This window comes from Pimephales promelas, chromosome 12 (assembly GCF_988280905.1).
Source record: "Pimephales promelas chromosome 12, fPimPro1.hap1.1, whole genome shotgun sequence".
In the NCBI taxonomy this organism is placed as follows: Eukaryota; Metazoa; Chordata; class Actinopteri; order Cypriniformes; family Leuciscidae; genus Pimephales; species Pimephales promelas.
In genome coordinates this window covers 35,670,201-35,693,522 of record NC_142780.1, presented here as the reverse complement: position 1 = coordinate 35,693,522, position 23,322 = coordinate 35,670,201, and the positions used below count along the sequence as shown (strand labels likewise).

Sequence of the window (23,322 nt, the reverse complement as noted above, 5' to 3'; positions counted from 1 at the left end):
ATGTTTATTTTAAAGATAAATGCTATTGTTTGTACTGATTTTTTACATTTTCAAAGCAACTCAGAACAAACTGCCTTAGATGATGTTAATTAACAATGGGACATAAAAATATAATAGCAATAATAATAATAATAATGACACAGCAAAGTTAAAATAAAAATGCAATTGGTAAATAATAACAGTGTCAATGTAGAAAAAAAAGGATAGAAAGAGAAAGTTGGACACCACAATCAAAGCTGGAACAATGCAGTTAACATTTTTTTTAATACTTTATTGAAAGTATAATCAACAATACAATCAAAGTAGCAAAGGTTACAAAATACCCACGAAAAAAAACTACATTACCCATGATGCAGTACAGAGGCCACCAATCAGAGTCGAAACTGATCTCTCTAGCTCCGCCCACTCGCATAAAGCACTGCGAATAATAGCCTACAGGTGAAACTCGAAAAACTAGAATATGGTGCAAAAGTTCATTTATTTCAGTAATTCAACATAAACGGTGAAACTAATATAGACTCATTACATGAAAAAAGTGAGATATTTCAAGCCTTTATTTGTTATAATTTTGATGATTATGGCTTAATGCTTTATGCGAGTGGGCGGAGCTAGAGAGATCTTTTGAATCCGATTGGTGGTCTCTCTTTACACCATCATTTTAAGTTGAATAACTGAAATAAGTGAACTTTTGCACGATATTCTAATTTTCGAGTTTCACCTGTATAAACACTGAATTACAGAGAAAAGGAAAGTGAGATGTTCATCTGCTTCTGGCTGAAATCCTCGGACTCAGATCGGCTCTTCAGTTCCTGAGGGGCGTTGCGTTGCATTAGTGTTGCTCCACTGGATACTGACGTGGAAGTTATTAATTATGCCTATTCTTTGATGCTTAATTATTGTTTGTTAAAGGATTATGGGCTGAAGCCGCGCCGAGGTAATCAACGCCTTTGATTTTATTCTCCTGTAAACCAGAAGCTCAAAAACTCATAAACATCCGCTTCAAGATACACGTGGAAATCTGTCTGATCCGTGACGCGATCCATGCAATTTTGTAATATTGTCATACAGCGCAAAATGTCCATCACATTGTTTCAGATATTTTATTGATAGGCCTAGGCATATATATATATATATATATATATATATATATGACACTCATATTATGACACTTATAGTGTCATATTTATATTTATATATAGCCTATAGTCGACATTTTGAAATAGGCTATAATTGTTAATTTTGACTAATATTTCTGAAAATTACCAATATCTTTATGGGTAATTCATACTGATAAAAAAGGAATCTATTTTTAAACATGTACAGTATCTATACAGTTATATTAATATTTTTTTAAATATTAGAATAATATGATTTTTTTTTTTTTAAATGTTGGCAGCAAGGTTTAAACCAAAAATATACTAAATTAGCCTATTTTTAATTAAGTAAAATATATTAAGCTCTGCTGTTTGCAATATATTTGATTTTTGTCACCAACAAAAAATATCGTACTAATATATATATATATATATATATATATACAGTATATATAGGCCTACTTTATATAGGCCTATACATACATATATATATATATATATATATACACTTACATTCATTTATTAAAAAATGTAAACATGTATAATAGCCTATATGCAGATATATAGGCTAAATGAATGCTGCCATTTAGAAACTGAATATGTTTGTCATTCTCGCAGCGATGGTTTATTCAGACTCGCAAATACCTCGAGCATTCATGCTCAATCTGCAATAAATCAGCATCTGTATTTCCATAAATCTCCCTGTGATCAGTTCAGAGACTTGTAAATAACCGGCAGGAGATTATCCGTGTAGAGATGCTTTTAATACAGCAGATTTACACAGAGACCCATAATAACCGGACACCAGAATCAGCAAATATCGCAGAATAATATCTAGGCCTACATACGTCACTGATATGTGATGATCACATTGCCATGTTGAGGATAGATTTACTTTATGAATACATGCACAAAACGTTTAGTTTTTAGAGGCAGTTTTAGAGTCAAATAGATGCTATTGATAATCATTTTTAAATTTTAAAAATATGTTAAACTGTTTATGACATTTTTCGCAGCATAATCCACTATGACAAAGAAAAAATAGCCTAGATTTGTTATATCTGCAAATTTATTAAAAATAAAAAAACCTGAAAATTTTAATTAAATTGCATATACACTTAAAAAAAATAAGCTGTGAATACTTTTGCAAGTATATATGATTTGGAGTTGACAACAAACCCCTGCTGGTGCATGACATGCGTCATACATAATGTCGTGTCAATGATTTTAAGTAAAGTGACAAACCTTCAAGCTTTTGAAATTATTGTCTATAGCAAAAACAAATATGTTCATTAATCACACATTGACCTTTTGTGACAACATGCCCCAGCATTGGGATGTTATAAGATGATTTTGATCTTGTTTTAATAAAACACTCTGATTTGGTTGTTCTTATATTTATGCAAAAACTGCTCTGAAATATTGACGCCTAATTTTATCGAGTGGAGAACGGACCGATACCTTTCGAAAGAGACCACCCTCAGCTTCGTGGGCCCCCGGGGGCCCGAGATACAGGCCCCCAAAGCCCGTCCGGAAGCGAAAAAAGGCAAAGATCTCGGCGAAAACTCAACGTATCCGTCAGAGACCGGGCTCATTCGGACCGTCTCGCCGAACTGAACAAAACCATATGCGTTTCATCATTTTTGATGGAGTATTTGATGGAGTATTACAGTATTACACACTCACACTGGCCTTCTCTGGTGAAATGAGCAGGCTCAGTCTCTGTCTCCTCCTGGTGGCTCAATCTGGGAAGTTGCTCTGTGGAAATTCTCACTAAACAAATTGTTTAAGGTTGCTTTTATGTTCACATATTATACAAAAACAGTAAACATTACAATTAACACTCAAAACATTTATTTTCATTTCAATACTGCATGTACACAACAGAAAGAGGCAAAGATCCTTCAAATGACCCTGAACATGTAAAGCAGAAATATTCATCCTCCCTAAAGCTCAATAAATGTTGAAAAGTAGTGCAAATATTCTTATATCAGTAGTCTGATCTTTATAGTTATTTAGATGTGGACAGGAAAGAGTCTGGCATCATGAACACAAACACACACACACACACACACACAGCAAAGCGAGATGTATTAATGCGCAGGTTTGAAGTCTGTTCTCTGTTCCTCCATCCGTCCTCCCTGGACCTTCAGCAACAGAGAGAAGAAATCCTCATCGTCCATCGGCCCCGGGGCCGAGCTGCGCTGCTCCTCCAGACGGCCCTGGGCCTGCAGCGGCACACAAGATTCAGTATTATTCATTTTTTAATAAAAATAATATTTAAATTATGAAAAACTTAATGAAAAACTAATTTTGTGTGTATATAGGCCTATATATATATATATTTTTTTTTTTTTTTTTACTATGATCAGTTTTTTTCATAATATCATTTTTAATAATAATCATAATAATTAATTAAATAACTTAATTGAATAAATTAAATTATAAAAAAACTATATATATATATATTATAATAAAGTTTTAATCAGAATAATACTAATATAAAAAAGTTAAATAATATATATATATATATATATATATATATATATATATAGATTTAAAAAATAAATGTGCGCCTGGTTATAATAATTAACTGGGCCTGCAGCCGGGAACACAATATTCATCAAATTATTATTCACTTTTGAATAATAATAATAATAATAATAATAATATTTAAATTATGACAAACTTTGAAAATAAATTTATATAATTTTGTGTATATATACATCTATATGTTTGTATTATGATCATTTTTTCATAATATTAATTGTATTCTTCATAATAATAATTGTATAAATTAAATTATGAAAAACTATATATATATAGTGTGTGTGTATGTGTGTGTGTGGTTTTGAGAGCATTTAGACCAAATTTAGGACAGAAATTCACTTGAAATTCACTTTCATTGAATGATCTACACTGAAAAGCTATTAATATAAAAAAATGTCATCACCATATATAAATTAATAATATTAAAAGTTAAATTATATATATATATATATATATATATATATATATATATACATGCCTGGTAACAAAAGTAATTTAATAATAATAATACTTTAAAAACTTTAATAATTGTCAATTAACAAAATACATAAAAAATATAAAAATATTATTATTAACTTCTTAATAATAGATAAAAAAAATAAAACCAAAATGTTTAAACTGGAAACATGTTTTCAAAATCATGTGAACTATTTTCTTTCAAGTGTGTAGATGTGTCTTTTTATACATGAATATATACAAATCATATTTTTGGCATCATAACCCGTGTGTTAAGTGACCCATACGCATATCTCCCAGTGTTTGTGACTCGGATATCCCGGAAGCGCTCACTTGCGAGTTGACGATCATGTTGTATAAGTCCTCTTTGGGTGTTTGCGTGGGAAGCTTTCGGGTGACCTCTGTGACCTTGCAGCTGCTCTTCCTCGGTTTGGCAGCGGTCAGGACGGGCGGGGGGGCGTTGACGATTTCGACAGTGGTCAGGACGGGCGGGGGGGCGTCCAGGAGTTCGGCTCGCTGCTCATCCAGGCGACGGCCCTGAGAGGTCGCCAGCAGGTCGAAGAACTCCTCCTTCTGCAGGGACGTCATGGAGGAGAACACCACTGTGCAGAGAGAGACCGTCAGGAGCTGGCCTGCTCATTTATTTTTTAGCATTTTTGGGAGGAGTAAAATTTACATATGTGGTTTCAACAACCAGATGCATTTACACTTGCATATCCATGTCCAGTTTCATCTGGAATGCGGCCCAGACCGAAGTGGTTTTAGCAATCGGATTCAAATCTGACTGTCTCAAATGCAGTGTTGTAGTACTCGAGAATCGGACTCGTCTCGGACTCGGTCTCGAGACCATATGGTCTTGGTCTTGTCATGGACTCGTGTCCATTTGGACTCGGAATTGACTCGTACTCGAACATTTTTTTTTTAGGACTCGGAATTATTCCCGAGTCCACTCGAGTTCAATTAAAAATATTTTTCATGATTATTAATGTATGTTAATAAAATATTTCTTTAAATTGATTGACACGCCCAGTGATTGGTGATTTTCTAGTGCGCAACTGCGCATGACAAATTGTAATAAAATTACTTTTAACACCACCTACTATGTGGCCTTTTTTACCCTAAACTGATCATATTTTTTAAACTCTAAGTAAATTCAGTAAAAAAAAAAAAAAAAGGATTTCTCTAAGTAAATAAAAGTAAATTAGGTAATCAACCCTCACTGGTCTCGGTCTCGACTCGACCGTCTCTGGTCTCGGACTCGACACTCGATGGACTCGGTCTTGACTCGGACTCGACTCTCTCTGGTCTCGGTGTCGACTCGAACTCGATTGAGGTGGTCTCGACTACAACACTGCTCAAATGCGTTTCGGAAGGCTGGTCTTTTCACGATCGGATAGCTATCAGATCACAGAAAAGACATGAAGTGGCCAGCTGAAGACAGCCCAGACCAAAAGAACAATACTAGGCCTACAACTAGCGAACTTCTACCGGAAGTGAGTTTCTAAACGAGGAGCTGCATAACCAAGAGCTCCTTATGCACCAGAGAAACGTAGGCGCCGTCATCTTCAGAATATTGTCTTTGAACTCGCTCTGTATATATTTCTATGGCATCGCTGGTGAAGTGGATTTACTTATTGTAGAGTTAGCAAAAGTTATCATGAGCATTGTAATGTTTATCATAAGCATTGTAAAGCAGATGTCTTCACAAATGTCGACCGCGAATTTTTCACGCGCAGTTCATTCATACCTATGCAAGATCGCTGTGAAAATAAACAGACAGACCGGAAGTCAAAAGACGAGCGCAGCACCCGAAAAGGGGCGGGGCTACATAAGGTCCGAGTCCGAGTGCGTGGAAGAAGTGCAAGTGCAGAAGCCGATCTTAAATGCGGGAAGGAGTAATGAACAAGATCTAGAAGATATGATGGAGCCAAGTTGTTCAGTAGCACCTCGTCGGATCACGATCCAAGGGGTGGAGATGGGTAGGATTAGGGTTGGGTTTAGGAATTAGGGGGCGGAGTTGGTTTAAGGAGTAAGGTGGGAGGAGTTGGATCTGGATCCGACTCCTCCCCATGGATTTCATGTTCCGCAGTGAGGACCATCTCAAGTTGTTAAGTACTTTGTAAGTTAAAAGTATTTTTTTTTTTTTTTAATTGACACGGAATTTAACTGGGAAATATGTTCAGAAATGGAAGTTTCTGGGCAAAACTCTTTGCTGCCCTAGTAGGAGAAATACTTTTAAAGTTACATCATACTTCACCTCTCTGGCTGTGGCGAGGAGTGCTGGGCTCCGAGTAGCATCTTCTTCGGTGTTCCAGGCGGAACGAACAGCGCTGGTCGTTGAGCCGTCGGCCCTCCTGTAACGCGAACAACAGCTCACACAGAGCGTCAGGGAAATCTGGAGATAACCTTTGAACCTGAGCACACGGACAACAGTTCATAGCACATCTAAACATCCACAAGATTCCAGATATGGCTTAGTTTCAGATCGCTTAGCAGAGCAATATATATGTGTATATCCATGTTCTTACTGAATATAGTTATTCACCCATAAATGTCAGATTACGAAAGTACAATTATTATCACCTTTTTTTAATAATAATACTAATAATATTTAAATTATTAAAAGCTTTATATATATATATATATATATATATATATTATTAACTAATTATTCAACACCATAATAATATAAATAATAACAATAATAATAATATAAAAGACTTTAATTATGATAATTAAAATAAATATATGTGGGCCTTATTAAAATAAATTGTATATTTTATCAAATTAAATATATAAAAAACAAATCATAATAAAAAAAAATAAAAAAAATTTTAATAATAATATTTTTTAAAATTAAATATTCATAATAATAACAATTAATCAAAATATTTTTTTTAAATATGATTGACTTTTTAATAATAACAATATGAAAAACCTTATTAATTATAATGAAAATGAAATATTTAAATTATATTCAAATTATTAGCATTTTTTTCATAATAATAATGTGATGATACGAAATAAGATTACGAAAGTACAATGGATTGCATACAGTATAATGATGACTTTAAATGCTGAAAATTCAGCTTTGATCACAGGAATAAATTACACTTTACTATATATTTACATAGAAAACAACTATTTTTCATTGCAAATTTTTTTTTTTTTTTAAATAACTATCAAATAAATACAGCCACAGTGAGCAGGATATCCTATAAAAAAACATTAAAGAAATCTTACTGACCCCTAACGTTTGAGCAGTGTTTATACTAATACATAAAATTAATTAGCATTATCTGGTTGCATATTTCACAGCTTAAAAACTAGAAGAGACGAGCCCTTCAACAGTCCCGCCTCAAACACGTCAGCACAGGAAAAGAAACGGCATTTGTCAAGCCATGGCATCTTCTAAATGCATTTAGACACGTAATTATTATTATTATTATTATTATACAACTTTACCATTGGCTTTGCATCATGAGGGCTCAGTCTGTCTTTGGGCCGCAGCTTTACTTCAGCTTGAGCATTTGGTTTTTCCTCTGGCATCTTGTTTTGTTCAGTCAATCCCTCCTCATTTTCAATATCATTCTCACAGCCCATGTGATCGTCCACCTGACGCTCTAGACTCTCCTCGATCATTTCTATTGCTTCACTCTCACTTTTCCCTACTTGGATATTGTTGTGATCATGTGAGCTTCCCTCTGTGTTTTCATCAGCCGTCCGAACCCTCAATACGCTCCTTCCTCTCTCTCCGCTGTTTATCACATCCGAAGGTTCGTCCCCTTCTTCCAGAATGAGAAGAGCTTCCAAATCCTTGTCGTCCGCTGAGGTTTCAACTTTGACCTCGGAAAAATCCATCATAACGTCTGCAGAGCTCTCCATAGAAGAAGATATGAGAACCTAAAACATGCAGATTCCTAATTTCCATATATTGTACAAGTCAAGACACATGAGCCACACTGTACTTTGGCGTCATATATATATTATCTATCTATCTGAAATATGACAACTAGATTAAATCTTTTCAATCCACATAAAATAATAATAATATCTGTACTTATTTCAGTCGGATAACTTAGATGTTGGGTGACGTTTTACGGCCCTGCTTACCTTTGAAGAGTTAAAACGAGGTCCTCTGAGCGGAATGTCAAGTAAAGCCCACATGCATCTCACCTCCGTGTACGAACATGCATTAACTCCCACATATCTCAGCCAAACTTATGAGTGCCTCTCACAAACGAATCTGAAAAGAGCTAAAAGCTGACACGATGCCTCAACAACTTCACTGTCTCACAGTCTGCTTGTCTCTTCCTGTTCCTCTCTTTTGGCCCTGATCCACCCCTATTTATTTGCCCCGTTTCATTTGCACAAGCACATTGCCTCCTGTATAGAAATACATACACTGACTCAGCTAAACAAACTTTAGTTTGAATGCTGTGCTTTTTTATTATACTAATATTAAAGACGCTCAGCAGCTCTGAAAGACTTGCGTGTTGAAACCGGCAGTCTGTTTGTTTAACAGTCTGTGGTTTTGCAGATTTCCTGTTGACTACAAGCAAAAAGAGAAGTTGGTGGTATAGACAAGGCACAAGACAACGAATTCAGTATAGCATTTAAAAGAAGATTTTTGCACTTCATTTTGCACAGAGAAACAAGTTCTGTTTCTTCCCCATGGTAATCACACATCTCTGACCCAAAGCCTGCAGGCCATAACCTGATGACATGCAAACTATGTGTCTGCAGAAAAAGGAATCTTGTACATGTTGAGCAACTTATGCAATTAGAGCAAGGGTGAATCTCACGAGAACAGGCAAGAACAGGTTCAGGGGTCACATTTCACCCTAAAATCAAATAAAGAAATACTTTTTTTTATTATATATTTGCATTCTATATCCATCTTTTCAAGATTGTGTGTGTTCTCATATCTCTATCTCTTTATTGTTTTTACTTATTTAATTTCCATTATAGCTACTCGATTCTCATTCATGTCATTATTAATGTAATAAAATGACATTTTGCCTGGTTTCACAGACGAGGCAGTCTCTGTCTAAAATGCATGTTTGAGCTGTCTTAACCCAATGCAACTTGCACTGACATATCATATCATCAGTGTCATTGTTTTGTCACACCAGTAATGTCTAGTTTGAAGGCATCTTAATAAAAGCTACTTCAAAAGTCATGATTCAACCAAGGCCTTCTGGCTAAATCAGCAGAAATTAAAGCATTATTGAAATTACGTTTCCTTTGCAATTATTAATTTTTGGATGAAATGTGAACTGAACATTCATTCACAAAGACCTCAGATGAAATATTTGACCCATACTAAGATGTGCTTAAATAGGGTGACCATATTTTGATTACCAAAAGGACACTCGGCCCAGCAAACACGTGGGCCAACTCAAATGATACTCGAAGTTTACTCAAAGATACCTTATTAATTTCAATACATTTAAAGTAGGTTATGCCTCCTCTGTATGGATAGAAAATTGTTATATTGTTATATGAAAACAGGACAGGACAGTTGGTGACCCTAGCTTATATCTTGACTTCTGCATTTGCAAGATGTCTGTTTCCATGCAAGGCCACGTTTTTTGCCTGTCAATCGCTAGGGGACTCCAGTGTGGTGATGCATGGACATACACACTCACTCACAGTCACACACACGCCTCTAGGTTAATGTAGGCTACTGCTCAGGATGTTGCAGCCGCAGCAGCCCATCACAGGCAACGGGCCCAGCGCAAGCCGCGGTCTCGGGTTGAGCGTCCACCCGGGAATGCATCCTCTTAACCCGGTGCACCCGTCCTCACAACACCGCCCCGATGGAGACCCCGCGGGCCTCGAAGGCAGCGAAAACGGACACGACAACCGCCGAGACATTGGAGATATACTACAACAGATCATGACGATCACCGACCAAAGTTTAGACGAAGCTCAAGCAAAGTGAGTTATTTAAAAATGTTTATTTTTTTACTTAAAAGTTTAGCATTGCGCTAATGACCGCGTGAGACAAGGGTAAGCTAAAATAAATAGTGATCTATAATTTATAAAAAATAATTATAATGACATAAACCGCGTTAAGCTACACAAACACTCTTTAATTTGATATTTAAGAAGGCCTAATGTATAAAAAAGTTAAACTATTATTAGCATGTGTGCTGAAGTTCACGAGCTTAGCCGCTATTGTTTACGTTTTTCTTGACTTAAAACAAACTCGTCATCTTCATTTTTGCAACACATAGGTCCCAAAATAATGATTCCCGGTTAGATGTGCTAAGGTATAATCACTTATAGTTATCTTATTACTAAAGTAACTTTATATTTATTCACAAAAGCACAAATCACTGCCTGAAGCTAAGATGAAATGCTAATCTGCCAGGAGAATCGGAGTATTTAAGTATTATTCAATGCATTAAAAAGACTGTGTAATGCTGGGGTTGTGAAATATTTTGGTAGCAAGTGCAACACGATTTCAACCTTTATATATTTAATGCGAGTCACAATTGTAGCATGCTAACGTTAGCTAACTGACTTTTGTTTGTTGTTTTGTGACAGAAAACACGCTTTAAACTGTCATCGGATGAAACCGGCTTTATTCAGCGTCCTGTGTGAAATTAAAGAGAAAACTGGTGAGTATGTGCATATATTTTGTGTTAAAATTGGTAAATGCCATAACTGAAACTTTATAATTAGTTTTAAAGTTGCCAGGGGATTCAGCACAGGCGCCATGTTCTGCAAGAACAAAGCCAGACAGTGTATATCTCATAAAAATACAACATTTCCCCTAAATAATAACTTATGGTAATTCTAGTATGTAAATATATTCTACACTCAGTCGTTTGCATGCAGTACTCAATTATTTGAATGTTAGAATTGCACTATTTACACACAATAGCATAATGATAATGGGTTTGGTTTGCAGTTCTGAAAAACCAAATAAACATTTTTTTCTCGCAAATATTCAGCAGTATCGGCTCAATACAAGCGTAATAATCTCAAACCCTGTTGTTTGTACGTGACACCACTTTCATGTGTAAGAATAGCAGTACAACGGTGATATACAAAAGCAAATAATCTTTACTCCCTCCAGTATATCAACAGAACCCCTTCTATTTGCAGAAATGTTTGCGTAATGTCTTTGGTTTGTATAAAGACTAAGTTTAGGGAATCCCATAATAGGACTAAAATGTTTACTGTGATGGTTAGTAATTAAATGGCTTCGTGCCTAATGGAGTCGTTTAATTTCCGTGGTCTGGCTCGCTCCCATGGCATTGCATGCTGTGTGTCATCAATCATACAGTCCTGCCGTACTCTGTTTATTGCACAGGGCTTTCTTGAAACACTGACCTTCACATTGTAAAGTATATAAATAAAAACTCTTCCAGTTAGGGTCTGTGTAATAGAATAAAGCTGTACTTAAAGGTGGTTGCAATGTTCAAGCATTAATGACACGCGTACTGTCAAAATGACTCATCCTGCTTAATGCTTTGCCCTTGACTGAAGCACTTAACCTCGTGATTAAACTGATGATTAGAGTGTAATGGAAATTAATTCACATTTATCTTGTATTTATCTTGACTGCCTTAACAGTATCTGACATCCTTGAAAAGGTTTTTAATATCTTATTTAATCTCTGTTTTAATTTTTGATTACCCAAAGTATAGTTTTGGCATGAATAGCTAAATGAGCTGGTTTGGCATTTAGTCAAGTTAACTTTATTTCTATTGTGCTTGATTGTTTCAAAGCTTTGCAGTGATAACAGGAAAAGGATTCAATTATGCAAACAGTTCCTTTTGCCTAAACAAACATTTGGCTAGACATCTAAAAGAAAACAGTGTCATTGTTTAGTCAAGTTATATCTTTGAAATATATATTTTGTTTAATGTGTTTTATAACTTAAATAATAACTATAATTTTTAACTTTTAATAATAACTATAACTTGAAAAATTTCAATATTCGATACAGTTTTCAGTACCACTGGGAAAACTGCCACATATTCCACCATACAGATAATTTGTTATTATCTCATAAATGATTAATGTATGAGTTGGGTAATTTAGTTGCAGTATATCTTTATTTGAACCGTTGAACTAAATTTACATAAAAAACAGATAAGTAAACAGTCAGTAATAAAATAAAAAACGATAGCACAAATAAATACTTTAGAATAAAGAGACAAATTAAATACACACCGCTTTAAGTTTTACAGGTGGGTCTAACAGTAGTATTTAGGTTAGAAATATCACAGAAATGAAAGAAATCAAATGTAGAATAACTTTTGAAAAAAGTTTGAAAAAAGTTTGTATAGCCTACAATATCTTTAATGTCATCAGAATACAAATGAGAAAAGAAGAGTTAACAATGAGCTGAAAACTAAAAAAATATAAATTAACACGAAGCTAAGATTTTAATCTAAACATCATTTACACAATTTTTGTCATGTTATGTTTAAATAAGTTTTATAAGTAATGCAGGGTCCAAAGATGAGACGGCAAGTTGAGACACTCGCACACAGATATATATAACTCATATTTTAAAAACTTGTTTTGTTTAAAATGTATATTTATTTGCAACAGTTATTATGTTAACAGCAATAATAAGAGATTTCTGTCGTAAAAACGGCCAAAAAAAAAAGATAAAAACGGATGGACGTCACGCTGCGTTGTCATGGGAACATCGCAGGTGAAAATAATGAACAAATTACGTCGTCTTTCGTTGCTCCCTTCATTAAGAAGTTTTAACAATTTTCTCTTTGTCTTTTGTTCTCTGATTAGCATGGCAGACGGCAGCAGGTTTATGAGGCTGCGGTCACTTTAAGAGCTTATGCATGGATCCAATATACTGTTACACAACATAAGTTTTCTTTCTCAACTACTTGCCTTCCAAAACTGACTGTATTTACATAAATACTCACCAAGACAGACTTTTTGAGCCAATTTTGTATGTATTTGCTTTTTTAAGTCCTATAAGCCACGGAAAACAAGTCAATTTGGTTATCGCAAGCTGTTTGAGATTCGGCTTCATGTGTATATCGCTAATGTAGATCAGTGGTGCGCACGCTTTTGGTGTGAAACCCACTATTGAGCTTCTGGTAAACATAATATGTTGAATGAATATTAATGTATGAATTTTTTCTCTCAGGTCTTTCCATGCGAAATGCTCAGGAGGAGGAGCCTCCAGACCCACAGCTCGTGCGATTGGACAACATGCTTCTGGCCGAAGGTGTGGCCGGGCCAGAAAAAGGGGGCGGAGCCGCCGCTGCGGTTTCCGCGGCGACCAGCTCTGGCGGGATGTCACCTGACAGCTCATTGGAGCACTCCGACTATAAAAGCAAGTTGAGCCAAATTCGGAACATTTACCACACAGAGCTGGAAAAATACGAGCAGGTACATATCGCTGCCACTGCGCTGGGTGGCCACGCCCTCAGGGAACTCTCATTGGTCCAAAATCCTGCTTCGCAAAGCTTTAAATGCCTTGGTTCCGGAAGTATTTTTCCATTCATGTTTTTCCCCATAGGGATTTCAGACAAGTCGTTGGTTAAAGAGTTGTAATCCGTAAGCCAAACTGACCAACTATGAAGTGAATCACATCCGTGCAAAGCAAAAAGTGTTTAAAAGGTAGCGGATTTAATGGGGGAAAGAACTACAATCCCATGATGCATTGCAGGTGATGTAATTGATTAAAAACAATGGAGAAATGAGACATTTAAAAAATATTCAAGTAGTTTGGGAGACATTTGCAGTGCTTGATGGAAATGGGCGGGGCTATTTGCTTGTTTCGACTCTCTGATTGGTGGAGATTTCACTGCGGGATCCTGGGGAATGTAGTTTTTCATCAGTTTATAAAAAATAAATTATAATAATGCGAGTTGATGGCTTCAACAAAAGCACATTGATTAACAACTAGCCCACAACTCTCTTTAATGGTTTATTGTTTAAAATAAATGTCCTTATGAAGAAAATGAATGTGATTTTTACTTCTGGAACCCCGACTGTTGCCTTCTATTGAGCTTGAGCTTAAAATGCAACATGATTTGTTGTGTTGTGTCAGTTTGCACAGCGTTTTCCTTTCAGCGAGGACAGAAAATGGACGTCTGATGCACTGTGACACAGAGAGGAGCTGGTTTGTAATGTCATTGCTGTCTACAGGCCTGCAGTGAGTTCACGACCCACGTGATGAACCTGCTGAGGGAGCAGTCTCGCACCCGGCCCGTGTCTCCGCGCGAGATCGAGCGCATGGTGAACATCATCCACCGCAAGTTCAGCTCCATCCAGACGCAGCTCAAGCAGAGCACCTGCGAGGCCGTCATGATCCTGCGCTCGCGCTTTCTGGACGCCAGGTGCGTTCGCCACCGCCGTATCGCAGTTTTGCTGTAGTGTGTATGGCTCCGTTCGGGAAAAACATGTAAAATAAAAAATTGCGATTGCAATTAAAAAAAAAAAAAAAAAAAACGGTTTGCTGTGCTAGTTTGTAAGGATTCACAGTTTTGCATAAATGTTGGAATAATATATCAATATAGCTATATAATAATAATAATAAATGTAAATATAAAAATGAAATAAAAACAGAATAAGAAATATTGCTAAAATAAAAAAATAATTTATTTAAGAAATTAAGAAATAATTTAATAATAATATTATTTTACCTTACAACAAGAAAAAATACAGTGCTAATTTATTAATAAAATACAAATTTGAATATTCAAACATAATTTGAATACAAATTATTTAAATATAATTTAAACAAATTATTTATTAATATTATATAAATTATTTAATTAATTTATATATATATATATATATATATTTAATATATATTTAATTATATAATTATTTTTAATAGAAAATGTGATTGTGATTTAAAAAAGATTGCTGTGTTTTTAACGCCGCAGCGTTTGGCATAAATGTTGGAATAATATAAAAATGAAACAAAAACTCAATAAGAAATTATCATTTTATTTTACCTTACAACAGAAAAATTACAGTGCTAATATTTATTAATAAAACACAAATATTTATTATTTTAACAATTAATTAATTTATTTTTAATAGAAATTCGATTGTGATTAAAAAAAAAACAGGTTTCTGTGTTTGTTTGTTGGGCTTTAGAGTTTGGCCAACATTTTGGAATTATATATCAATATAGCGTTTTAATTTTTCTTTCTTTCTTTTTTTTTTTAACTAAATAATTGCTCAATAAAAACAAAATAAGAAATATTGCTAAAATAAAGGATTATTTAAGAAAAATAATATAATAATAATTTTATTTTACCTTACAACTTTATAAAAATATAAAAAATACTATAAATACTATAAATATTTAAAACAATGAATGTTTATTACTTTGTAAAACATTTTTAAATAAATTGTGATTGTGATTTAAAAAATAAATAAATCACAAAATGAATATAGCCATTTAATAATAATTATAATAACCAAATGTAAATATATATATATATATAAAAAAGAAATATTACTAAATAAAAAATGGATTATTTAAAAAAAATATATAACTGTAAAATTACAATACTATTATTTATGACCTGCTCAATTTCTTAATTTTCAGACATGAAACCAAACTTTTATTTTGACAGAAACAGCAGAACATACTTTGTTAATATGCTTTACCTTGCATTATCGCACTAATGAATCAGGATCACAAGTGTATTTTGTTTTCTGCATTTAAACAAGACAATGATCTGACGGAAACTCTTGCTTTGTCAGACGTAAGCGGCGTAACTTTAGTAAACAGGCCACGGAGGTGCTGAACGAGTACTTCTATTCCCATCTCTCCAACCCTTACCCGAGCGAGGAGGCCAAAGAGGAGCTGGCCAAGACCTGCAGCATCACCGTGTCTCAGGTAAGAGTTCGCTCGGCTCTCGCTGCGCTACGGGAGCGTCCGGCACCACGGGGGGATCAGATTCATTTTAGCTCTGTCTGAAATCCTGACAGGTGTCCAACTGGTTTGGCAACAAGAGGATTCGCTATAAGAAGAACATTGGGAAGTTCCAGGAAGAGGCCAATCTGTACGCCATGAAGACGGCTTTAGGAGCGACACAGAGCGAGGAGTCACCACACACCCCAAACTCCACTGGTTAGTTGGAGAATATATGCAATACATATTAATAAACACTAACATTTATCACCTAAATGTGTGTGTTTGTGCGTAATATATATATATATATATATATATACACACACACAAAGTTCAGTAATTATGTATACACACAAAAGTTCAGTAATTCAACTTAAAAGCTGAAACTAATATATTATATAGACTCATTACATGCAAAGTGAGATATTTCAAGCCTTTATTTGTTATAATAGTTTACAGATATGAAAACCTTTCCACAATATTCTAATTTTGAAATGAAGTTTTCATATCTGTAATCCATGATCATCAACATTATAACAAATAAAAGCTTAAAATGAAGCTTATTTTATTTAAAAAAAATAAAATATCTCACTTTGCATGTAATGTGTCTATAATGAAGTCTTAAATTACTGTAATATATGAAGTTTTGTACCAATTTTTTGAGTTTCCCCATATATATATATATATATATATATATATATATATATATACATATATATATAAGTTTCTAGGGATTTAAAATATGCCTGGACAATATATGCAATACATATTAATAAACGATTATCATATCTGTATATACAGTACCGGTCAAAAGTTTGGAAACATTTCCTTTTTTCTATTATGTTTTTGAAAGAAAAACGTGTCTTATGCTTATCAAGCCTGCATTTATTTAATCAAAAATACAGAAAAAAATTGTTAAATATTATTACAATTTAATTCAGCTGTTTTCTATATGAAAATATAGTAAAGTGTAATTTATTCCTGTGATCAAAGCTGAATTTATCATCATTACTCCAGTCTTCAGTGTCACATGACCCTTCAGAAATCACTCTAATATGATGATTTGATTCTCAGATGTCATCAATATTGGAAACAATTGATATATATATATATATATATTATCGTTTCACCTAACTACCGCAATTTTGTTTTGTTATGATTCAGAAATGGCTTTATTTTTGTGCTTGCTTACAAACGAGTTTGTAAGGTTGACTCATTTGTAATTGACGAGTTTGCCCCTTTTGAAATGTGTCGTTATCTCTGAGCGTTGAGTGACGTAATATCCCGTTGAAGGGGAATCGCGTGAAAGCGTCGTGAAACTGAACGCACTGAAAAGCAGAGCGAGAGATAAGACAGTAGAGATGCACGATTAATCTTTAAAAGATTGTGATCTCGATTCAAACACCACGCGATGATCTTCCTTTTCATCGCTCTATTAAACCTTTGATAAAATCATATCTCAACATTACAATCTGTGTTGGCGCTGACCAGAGAGAGACTCGTCATGAAACCGCTTCTTTTCAACCTCATAGCATCACTATTTCTGTGATACGATAGTTCAAATTATCATAGAAGCATTGGGATACAAGTTAAAAGTCCTGATGTGTACAGTAGCGATCACAATAGAGTAAATCAGGTTTTAATACAAACTTGGCGCTTAAAATAGTCAAGTCAAGTCACATTTATTTATATAGCGCTTTTCACAATACAGATTGTATCAAAGCAGCTTCACAGTGATCACATGAAAGTAGAACAACGCAGATCAATAATATTGTTAAATATTAAATATAAAAAATATTAAATATAATATAAAATAACGCAGTTATCGATTACTTTGTGTAATCTAAAGACAATTGACACTTCAAAATGTTTTATTTGTTACTGAATCATTAATTCAAGAGAAATGTATACTGTTTTCAACTAAACGAAAAACTCGTAAGCGTGTTGTGTATATTGCCATAAGCTTTTTCAGAAATGGTGACAAAAACGTTTTAAAAAAAAAAACTTCAAACTTTTATTATTTTTTGTTATTTTTTTTGTTATTTTATTTATTATTTATTTTTTATTATTTTTTTATTATTATTTGAACATTATTTAAATTTTTTTTTTTTTTTTTTTGAGTCCAGATTTTAGAATTCAATATTTTAGAAAACTTGGCGACAGCAACAGGCCTGGGGAAACACAAATTGTGGTGGGTAATTTCACAAGATTGAGTGTCTGGCCTTCGTTTTTTCTAGGCTCAGGGTCGTTCTCGCTGTCAGGGTCAGCTGACTGCTTCCTAGGAGTTCCTCCAATGAACGGAGAGCAGCCTCCGTATCACATGGGCGCTCAGGTAGGACTCTCTCAAACTCTCATTACGGCGCTTCTGCTGCTCGTCATCATGCATGTGTGTTTCTGTAACATCAGAGGGATTTAGGCGTGGATCGCTACACATACTTTCGCTCCGGTACGTGTGTGTCCTGAACAAATACAGTGTTGCTTTAACCTCTGCATGTGTGGAGAACAGGTTTGCTCGCTGGCCGATCTCATACACACGTGACGTCAGTGAGAATGTTATCCCTTAAACTCATCTTTGATCACCAAAATGACATATTTAAACCTTTTTTTCAATGAAAAATTCTTCATCATACCTTAAAATAGCTTGAATGTAACTCGACATATAATGGACTTCAATGGGGTCCAAACGGTTCAAGGTCCAAATGACGTATCTAGCGAAACGATCAGTCATTTAAAGAATAAATAAAAAAATGTTTTATAAGTACAAATGCTTATTTATTTTTTAAATGAGCGATGGTTTCGCTAGATAAGACCCTTATTCATCGTCTGGTGTCGTTTAAAGCCCTTTGAAGCTGCGCTGAAACTCTCATTTGGACCTTGAACCGTTTGGACCCCATTGAAGTCCATTATATGAATGTTTTCATCAAAAACCTTAATTTATTTTTGACTGAAGAAAGAAAGACATGGACATCTTGGGTGACATGGGGGCGAGTAAATTATCAGCAAATTTTTTTTTTTTTTTTAAAGTGAACTCCTTTAATAAAGCTCACCAAATACGGTTACAAAATGTATTGCTCATTGTTACCCTCATGTTAACTAATGAACCTTAATGTTTTTTTCTCAAAACACATCGAACAAACCGCAACTTGGAAACTGGGGCACGCACCGATCAGCGATCTTTGTGTAGCGTTACACACCTAGAGGGAGTGATGTGATGTTTGTGTTTGCTTTGCCTAAATGTCCTTTTCCTCTCTCTCTGGTAGGACGCTCAATCACGCTTCTCAGAGAGACTCTATAGTACCAGAGAGAGCCGGGTGAGGAGCTCATGTCACGCTCGCTCGTGTCTGTGATGTGACTTACGCCGCATCACTCTGATCTGCACACGCTTATGAGCGCTTTGTTGATTATAATCCAGGCCTTTTCACATCAAGAGCCATGTGTCAAGCGCCACATGATTATTTTCATGAGAAACATTCACACAAATGAACAAAGATGCATTGCACATATTTGGGCTTGCATATAAAATACAACAAATTTTTGAGAAAGAATCCAGAGAAATGATATTTAAATGTAAATAATCTTATTATGCAGATTTCACTCGCTTTTTTAAAATGGAATATATCTTGGTATAATGATAAAATAGCAGGGTTATTATTGTTTACTAAAACTTTTGAAATATTTAATTTTTTGTAAAATAAAATATAAATATTAGTTAAAAATATAAATATAAAAAAACAAAAAAATAGGAATGAATAAACTGATTAAACCTAAATCGCAATATTTTAATAATTTAAATATTTATAATTTAAAATATTTCAATATTTATAAGTAATAAAATGGCAAAAGCACACATTTGAAAAATTAAACTAAAATTAACATGAAAAATAAAAATATAAAAATAAAAGCTAAAATCACACTGAATCGCAATATTTTAATAATTTAAATATTTATAATTTAAAATATTTAAATATTTATAAGTAATAAAATGGCAAAAGCACACATTTGAAAAATTAAACTAAAATTAACATGAAAAATAAAAGCTAAAATCACACTGAATAGTAGTGGTCTATTATTCGAATCCACTGTGAGACACCAATGTGTCCCTGAGCAAGACACTTAACCCCTAGTTGCTCCAGAGGCGTGCGACCTCTGACATATATAGCAATTGTAAGTCGCTTTTAATAAAATAAAAGCGTCAGTTAAATGAATAAATGTAAATGAGATTCAATCTCAACTTCCGTTTCATGGCGACTTTAAGTAAATAACGATGCCTGATTGTTTCTCATGCACCGTTCCCACTGTGACTAGGCCTGTGGTGTGTGTGTTGAGAGATGAGATGACACTGGTTGTTTGGTGTTTCTCCAGACTAACGGGAGCTGGCAGGAGCCGAACACGCCGCCGTCCGCAGCTTCACCCGGGAGCGATCACTCCGACAACTCCGACTGAGGAGCCGCTCGCTCCACACGACGGCGGTTTTAGCCTGTTTTTTTTTTTTTTTTACTTTTATTTTTATTGGACTTCACATTGAGCCTCATTCATGAAACACAAGCATAGCTTTTCAGTGTAGATCATTCATAAAACTATTCTAACGGAAATTGTCGTGTTACCGTACATTCAATGCAATAATTTACAGAAGAATGAGCCTCGTTTGTTAAACATGAGTAGAGTGAATTTCTATGTCCTAAATTCGGTCTAAACGCTCTCAAAACCACATGATATATAGATATACATATACATACACACACACATTAGTGGCCAAAATGATGTCCGAACTAGAAAAATTGACATTTTCACCCTTTATTTAAATATAGAAGCATATTGTGTAGTTGTACTTGGAGTCGGATGTTTTATTTGTGATGATGACACAATGAATGAATCATGAAAACTTGTGCCGACGACATTATGTTTGTCCTGGGCTGGGTTTCCCGATAACGATGTATCTTAAGAGCGCTCTCTACGTGCAAGGTTACGAACGCTCGCAGCAATTCCACGTGCGTTTCCCAAAAATTCACTTAAAGCAGAACTCCGGCGAACAATGAACCTTTGGTCTAATAAAACATCGGTACCTAGTCGACCGTTCTCTGAGATTTGTTTTCATGATAATCGAATGTAAAGAGTTTTATAATGCTAGTAATGGGGGCATTGAGTAAGTAAAAAGAAATCGCTAGTTTATACCACTAACAAGGCTCAAAATAGCCCCACACTAACGCAGAAACATACTGAGGCTCCATACATGCAAAACGAAGCATTGAGAACTTTGTAAGTGTACAGACCGTTTAATAAGAAGATATTTTATGAAGACAGTCCACTTCGAGTATACAGACAGGAGCCATCTTAAAAAATAGTCTCGGAAACGCAGCCCAGGCCTGTCGTACAAAGAAATTATGAACAAGTGCAAAAACAACTAAATATATTAATAATATTAATGTTGTAGTCAATGTATGCTTTTTGTTTTTGAATGCATTCATTTTTTTTTGCATAGTAAAATACAACCTGTGCCTTTTTTGCCAAATAGTTTTCTCAGATAAAAACATTACGTTTAAGTCTTCGTTCTTCGCTCATATTTAAAAAATCTAAAATATGTTCCTCGTATTTTGATGTTTAAGCAACTCGTGCAGTCATTAAAACCAAATATCTACTTCGGACATTGCTTTTGCACACTACGGTATATTTGTCTCTGTGTGTGTGTGTGTGTGTATATATATACATACATGCATACATTTACATGTGAAACTTGTAAAATTAGAATATGGTGCAAAAGTTCATTTATTTCAGTAATTCAACTTAAAAGGTGAAACTAATATATTATATAGACTCATTACATGCAAAGTGAGATATTTCAAGCCTTTATTTGTTATAATAGTTTACAGAAATGAAAACCTTTTCACAATATTCTAATTTTGAATTTGGGGTTTTCCTAAGCTATATAAGTCTATATATTAGTTTCACCTTTTAAGTTGAATTACTGAAATAAATGAACTTTTGCACCATATTCTAATTTTGGGAGTTGTACCTGTATATTTTCAGCTTCTGTTTCATGAATAAGGCCGTCCTCCGTTTGGATGAATGAGTGTGTTTGTCAGAGACACGAGCTGGGTGAGATCATGGCTTTTATTTTTTATTTTTACATTTCCACTACATCACAACTTCAACTATTTGTTACTGCAATGTTTGGGTGTTGAAAGGGGAACTTTTTAACCTGCATTAAGACTGCTTTCATTATAGTTATATTATTATTATTATTAATTATTATCACTGCTCTATATTGTTTATTCAAAGCTCAGATAGAATTGGCTTGGGTGAAGGGGGCAATAGAGAAAAATCCAAAGATTGTTGTTTTTGTGCGTGTGTGTGTGTGTGTTTCTCTTTTTTACTGGGTTTGTGTATGTATCAATAATATGAATGAGGTGTGTTTGCTGTCTTTATTTAGCGTTTGAATGAGTATATCAACAGTGCTGTCTTTCTCTGTACAGTGAAACACCTGTATTCTCTACCTCTTTTACAATAAAGACTGTCTGTGTATACACATTCATCTCTGACAAATGAAGAGTGTTTTAATAAGCAGATTATCAGTTATATATGGAAGCTTGTTTCCACCACTGAATAAAAATAAAATAATTGCTACTTTTTATCATAATTGCAAGATATAAATTCGCAATTCTGAGAAATAAAGTCGAAACTGCGAGATAACAAGTCGCAATTCTGAGAAATAGTCGCAATTGCGAGATATAAAGTTGCAATTCTGAGAAATAAAGTCGCAATTGCGAGATATAAAGTTGCAATTCTGAGAAATAAAGTCGAAACTGCGAGATATAAAGTCGCAAATCTGAGAAATAGTCGCAATTGCGAGATATAAAGTTGCAATTCTGAGAAATAAAGTCGCAATTGCGAGATATAAAGTTGCAATTCTGAGAAATAAAGTCGAAACTGCGAGATAGAAAGTCGCAATTCTGAGAAATAGACGCAATTGCGAGATATAAAGTTGCAATTCTGAGAAATAAAGTCGCAATTGCGAGATATAAAGTTGCAATTCTGAGAAATAAAGTTGCAATTGCGAGATATAAAGTCGCAAATCTGAGAAATAGTCGCAATTGTGAGATACAAAGTCGCAATTCTGAGAAATAAAGTCGCAAGTACGAGATATAAAGTCGCAATTCTGAGAAATAGTCGCAATTGCAAGATATAAATCGCAATTCTGAGAAATAAAGTCGCAAGTGCAAGATATAAAGTCACAATTCTGAGAAATAAAGTCGCAATTGCGAGATATAAAGTCGCAAATCTGAGAAATAGTCGCAATTGTGAGATATAAAGTCGCAAATCTGAGAAATAGTCGCAATTGTGAGATAGAAA

The 23,322-nt window shown here is 34.4% G+C and overlaps 3 protein-coding genes and 1 long non-coding RNA gene across 6 annotated transcripts in view; 1 reads left to right on the top strand and 3 right to left on the bottom strand.

Moving 5' to 3' along the window:
- The window catches only part of LOC148977080 (uncharacterized), a 301,169-nt gene that overhangs the window by 214,984 nt on the left and 62,863 nt on the right, over positions 1–23,322 (bottom strand). The window lies entirely within an intron of this gene.
- On the bottom strand, positions 2,926–8,622 carry gpsm3 (G protein signaling modulator 3). Its single transcript, XM_039688921.2, has 5 exons — positions 8,214–8,622; positions 7,566–8,003; positions 6,358–6,514; positions 4,434–4,702; positions 2,926–3,322 (listed from the first exon to the last, which is right to left on the bottom strand). Exons 1-5 carry the CDS (start codon positions 8,265–8,267, stop codon positions 3,188–3,190), a joined length of 1,053 nt encoding a protein of 350 aa, XP_039544855.1. The 5' UTR covers positions 8,268–8,622; the 3' UTR covers positions 2,926–3,187.
- pbx2 (pre-B-cell leukemia homeobox 2) lies at positions 9,742–22,504 on the top strand. 2 transcript variants are annotated; one of them, XM_039688902.2, is made up of 9 exons: positions 9,742–10,043; positions 10,656–10,729; positions 13,243–13,487; positions 14,250–14,440; positions 15,825–15,960; positions 16,053–16,194; positions 18,213–18,307; positions 19,236–19,286; positions 20,338–22,504. In XM_039688902.2, the coding sequence occupies exons 1-9, from the start codon at positions 9,799–9,801 to the stop codon at positions 20,416–20,418; spliced, it is 1,260 nt and encodes a 419-aa protein (XP_039544836.1). In that variant the 5' UTR covers positions 9,742–9,798; the 3' UTR covers positions 20,419–22,504. The 2 variants fall into 2 exon arrangements, with proteins under 2 accessions (XP_039544836.1, XP_039544837.1); XM_039688903.2 differs by lacking the exon at positions 19,236–19,286 and having other exon boundaries at positions 9,743–10,043.
- The window catches only part of notchl (notch receptor, like), a 14,385-nt gene continuing 13,443 nt past the window's right edge, over positions 22,381–23,322 (bottom strand). Inside the window, exon 12 of the mRNA XM_039688896.2 lies at positions 22,381–23,322. This exon is cut by the window's right edge and continues 1,937 nt beyond it. The gene's annotated coding sequence lies outside the window, so the exon portion shown is untranslated.

Bases quoted from the DNA above. Each gene is read 5' to 3' on its own strand.
- gpsm3 (XM_039688921.2), bottom strand. From the start codon at position 8,267: ATGTGGGCTTTACTTGACATTCCGCTCAGAGGACCTCGTTTTAACTCT. The intron at 8,004-8,213 runs GTAAGCAGGGCC...TGCATGTTTTAG, and splicing joins CTCGTTTTAACTCTTCAAAG to GTTCTCATATCTTCTTCTAT. The intron at 3,323-4,433 runs GTGAGCGCTTCC...GTGCCGCTGCAG, and splicing joins ACATGATCGTCAACTCGCAA to GCCCAGGGCCGTCTGGAGGA.
- pbx2 (XM_039688902.2), top strand. From the start codon at position 9,799: ATGTTGCAGCCGCAGCAGCCCATCACAGGCAACGGGCCCAGCGCAAGC. The intron at 10,730-13,242 runs GTGAGTATGTGC...TTTTTCTCTCAG, and splicing joins TGAAATTAAAGAGAAAACTG to GTCTTTCCATGCGAAATGCT. The intron at 19,287-20,337 runs GTGAGGAGCTCA...GTGTTTCTCCAG, and splicing joins ATAGTACCAGAGAGAGCCGG to ACTAACGGGAGCTGGCAGGA.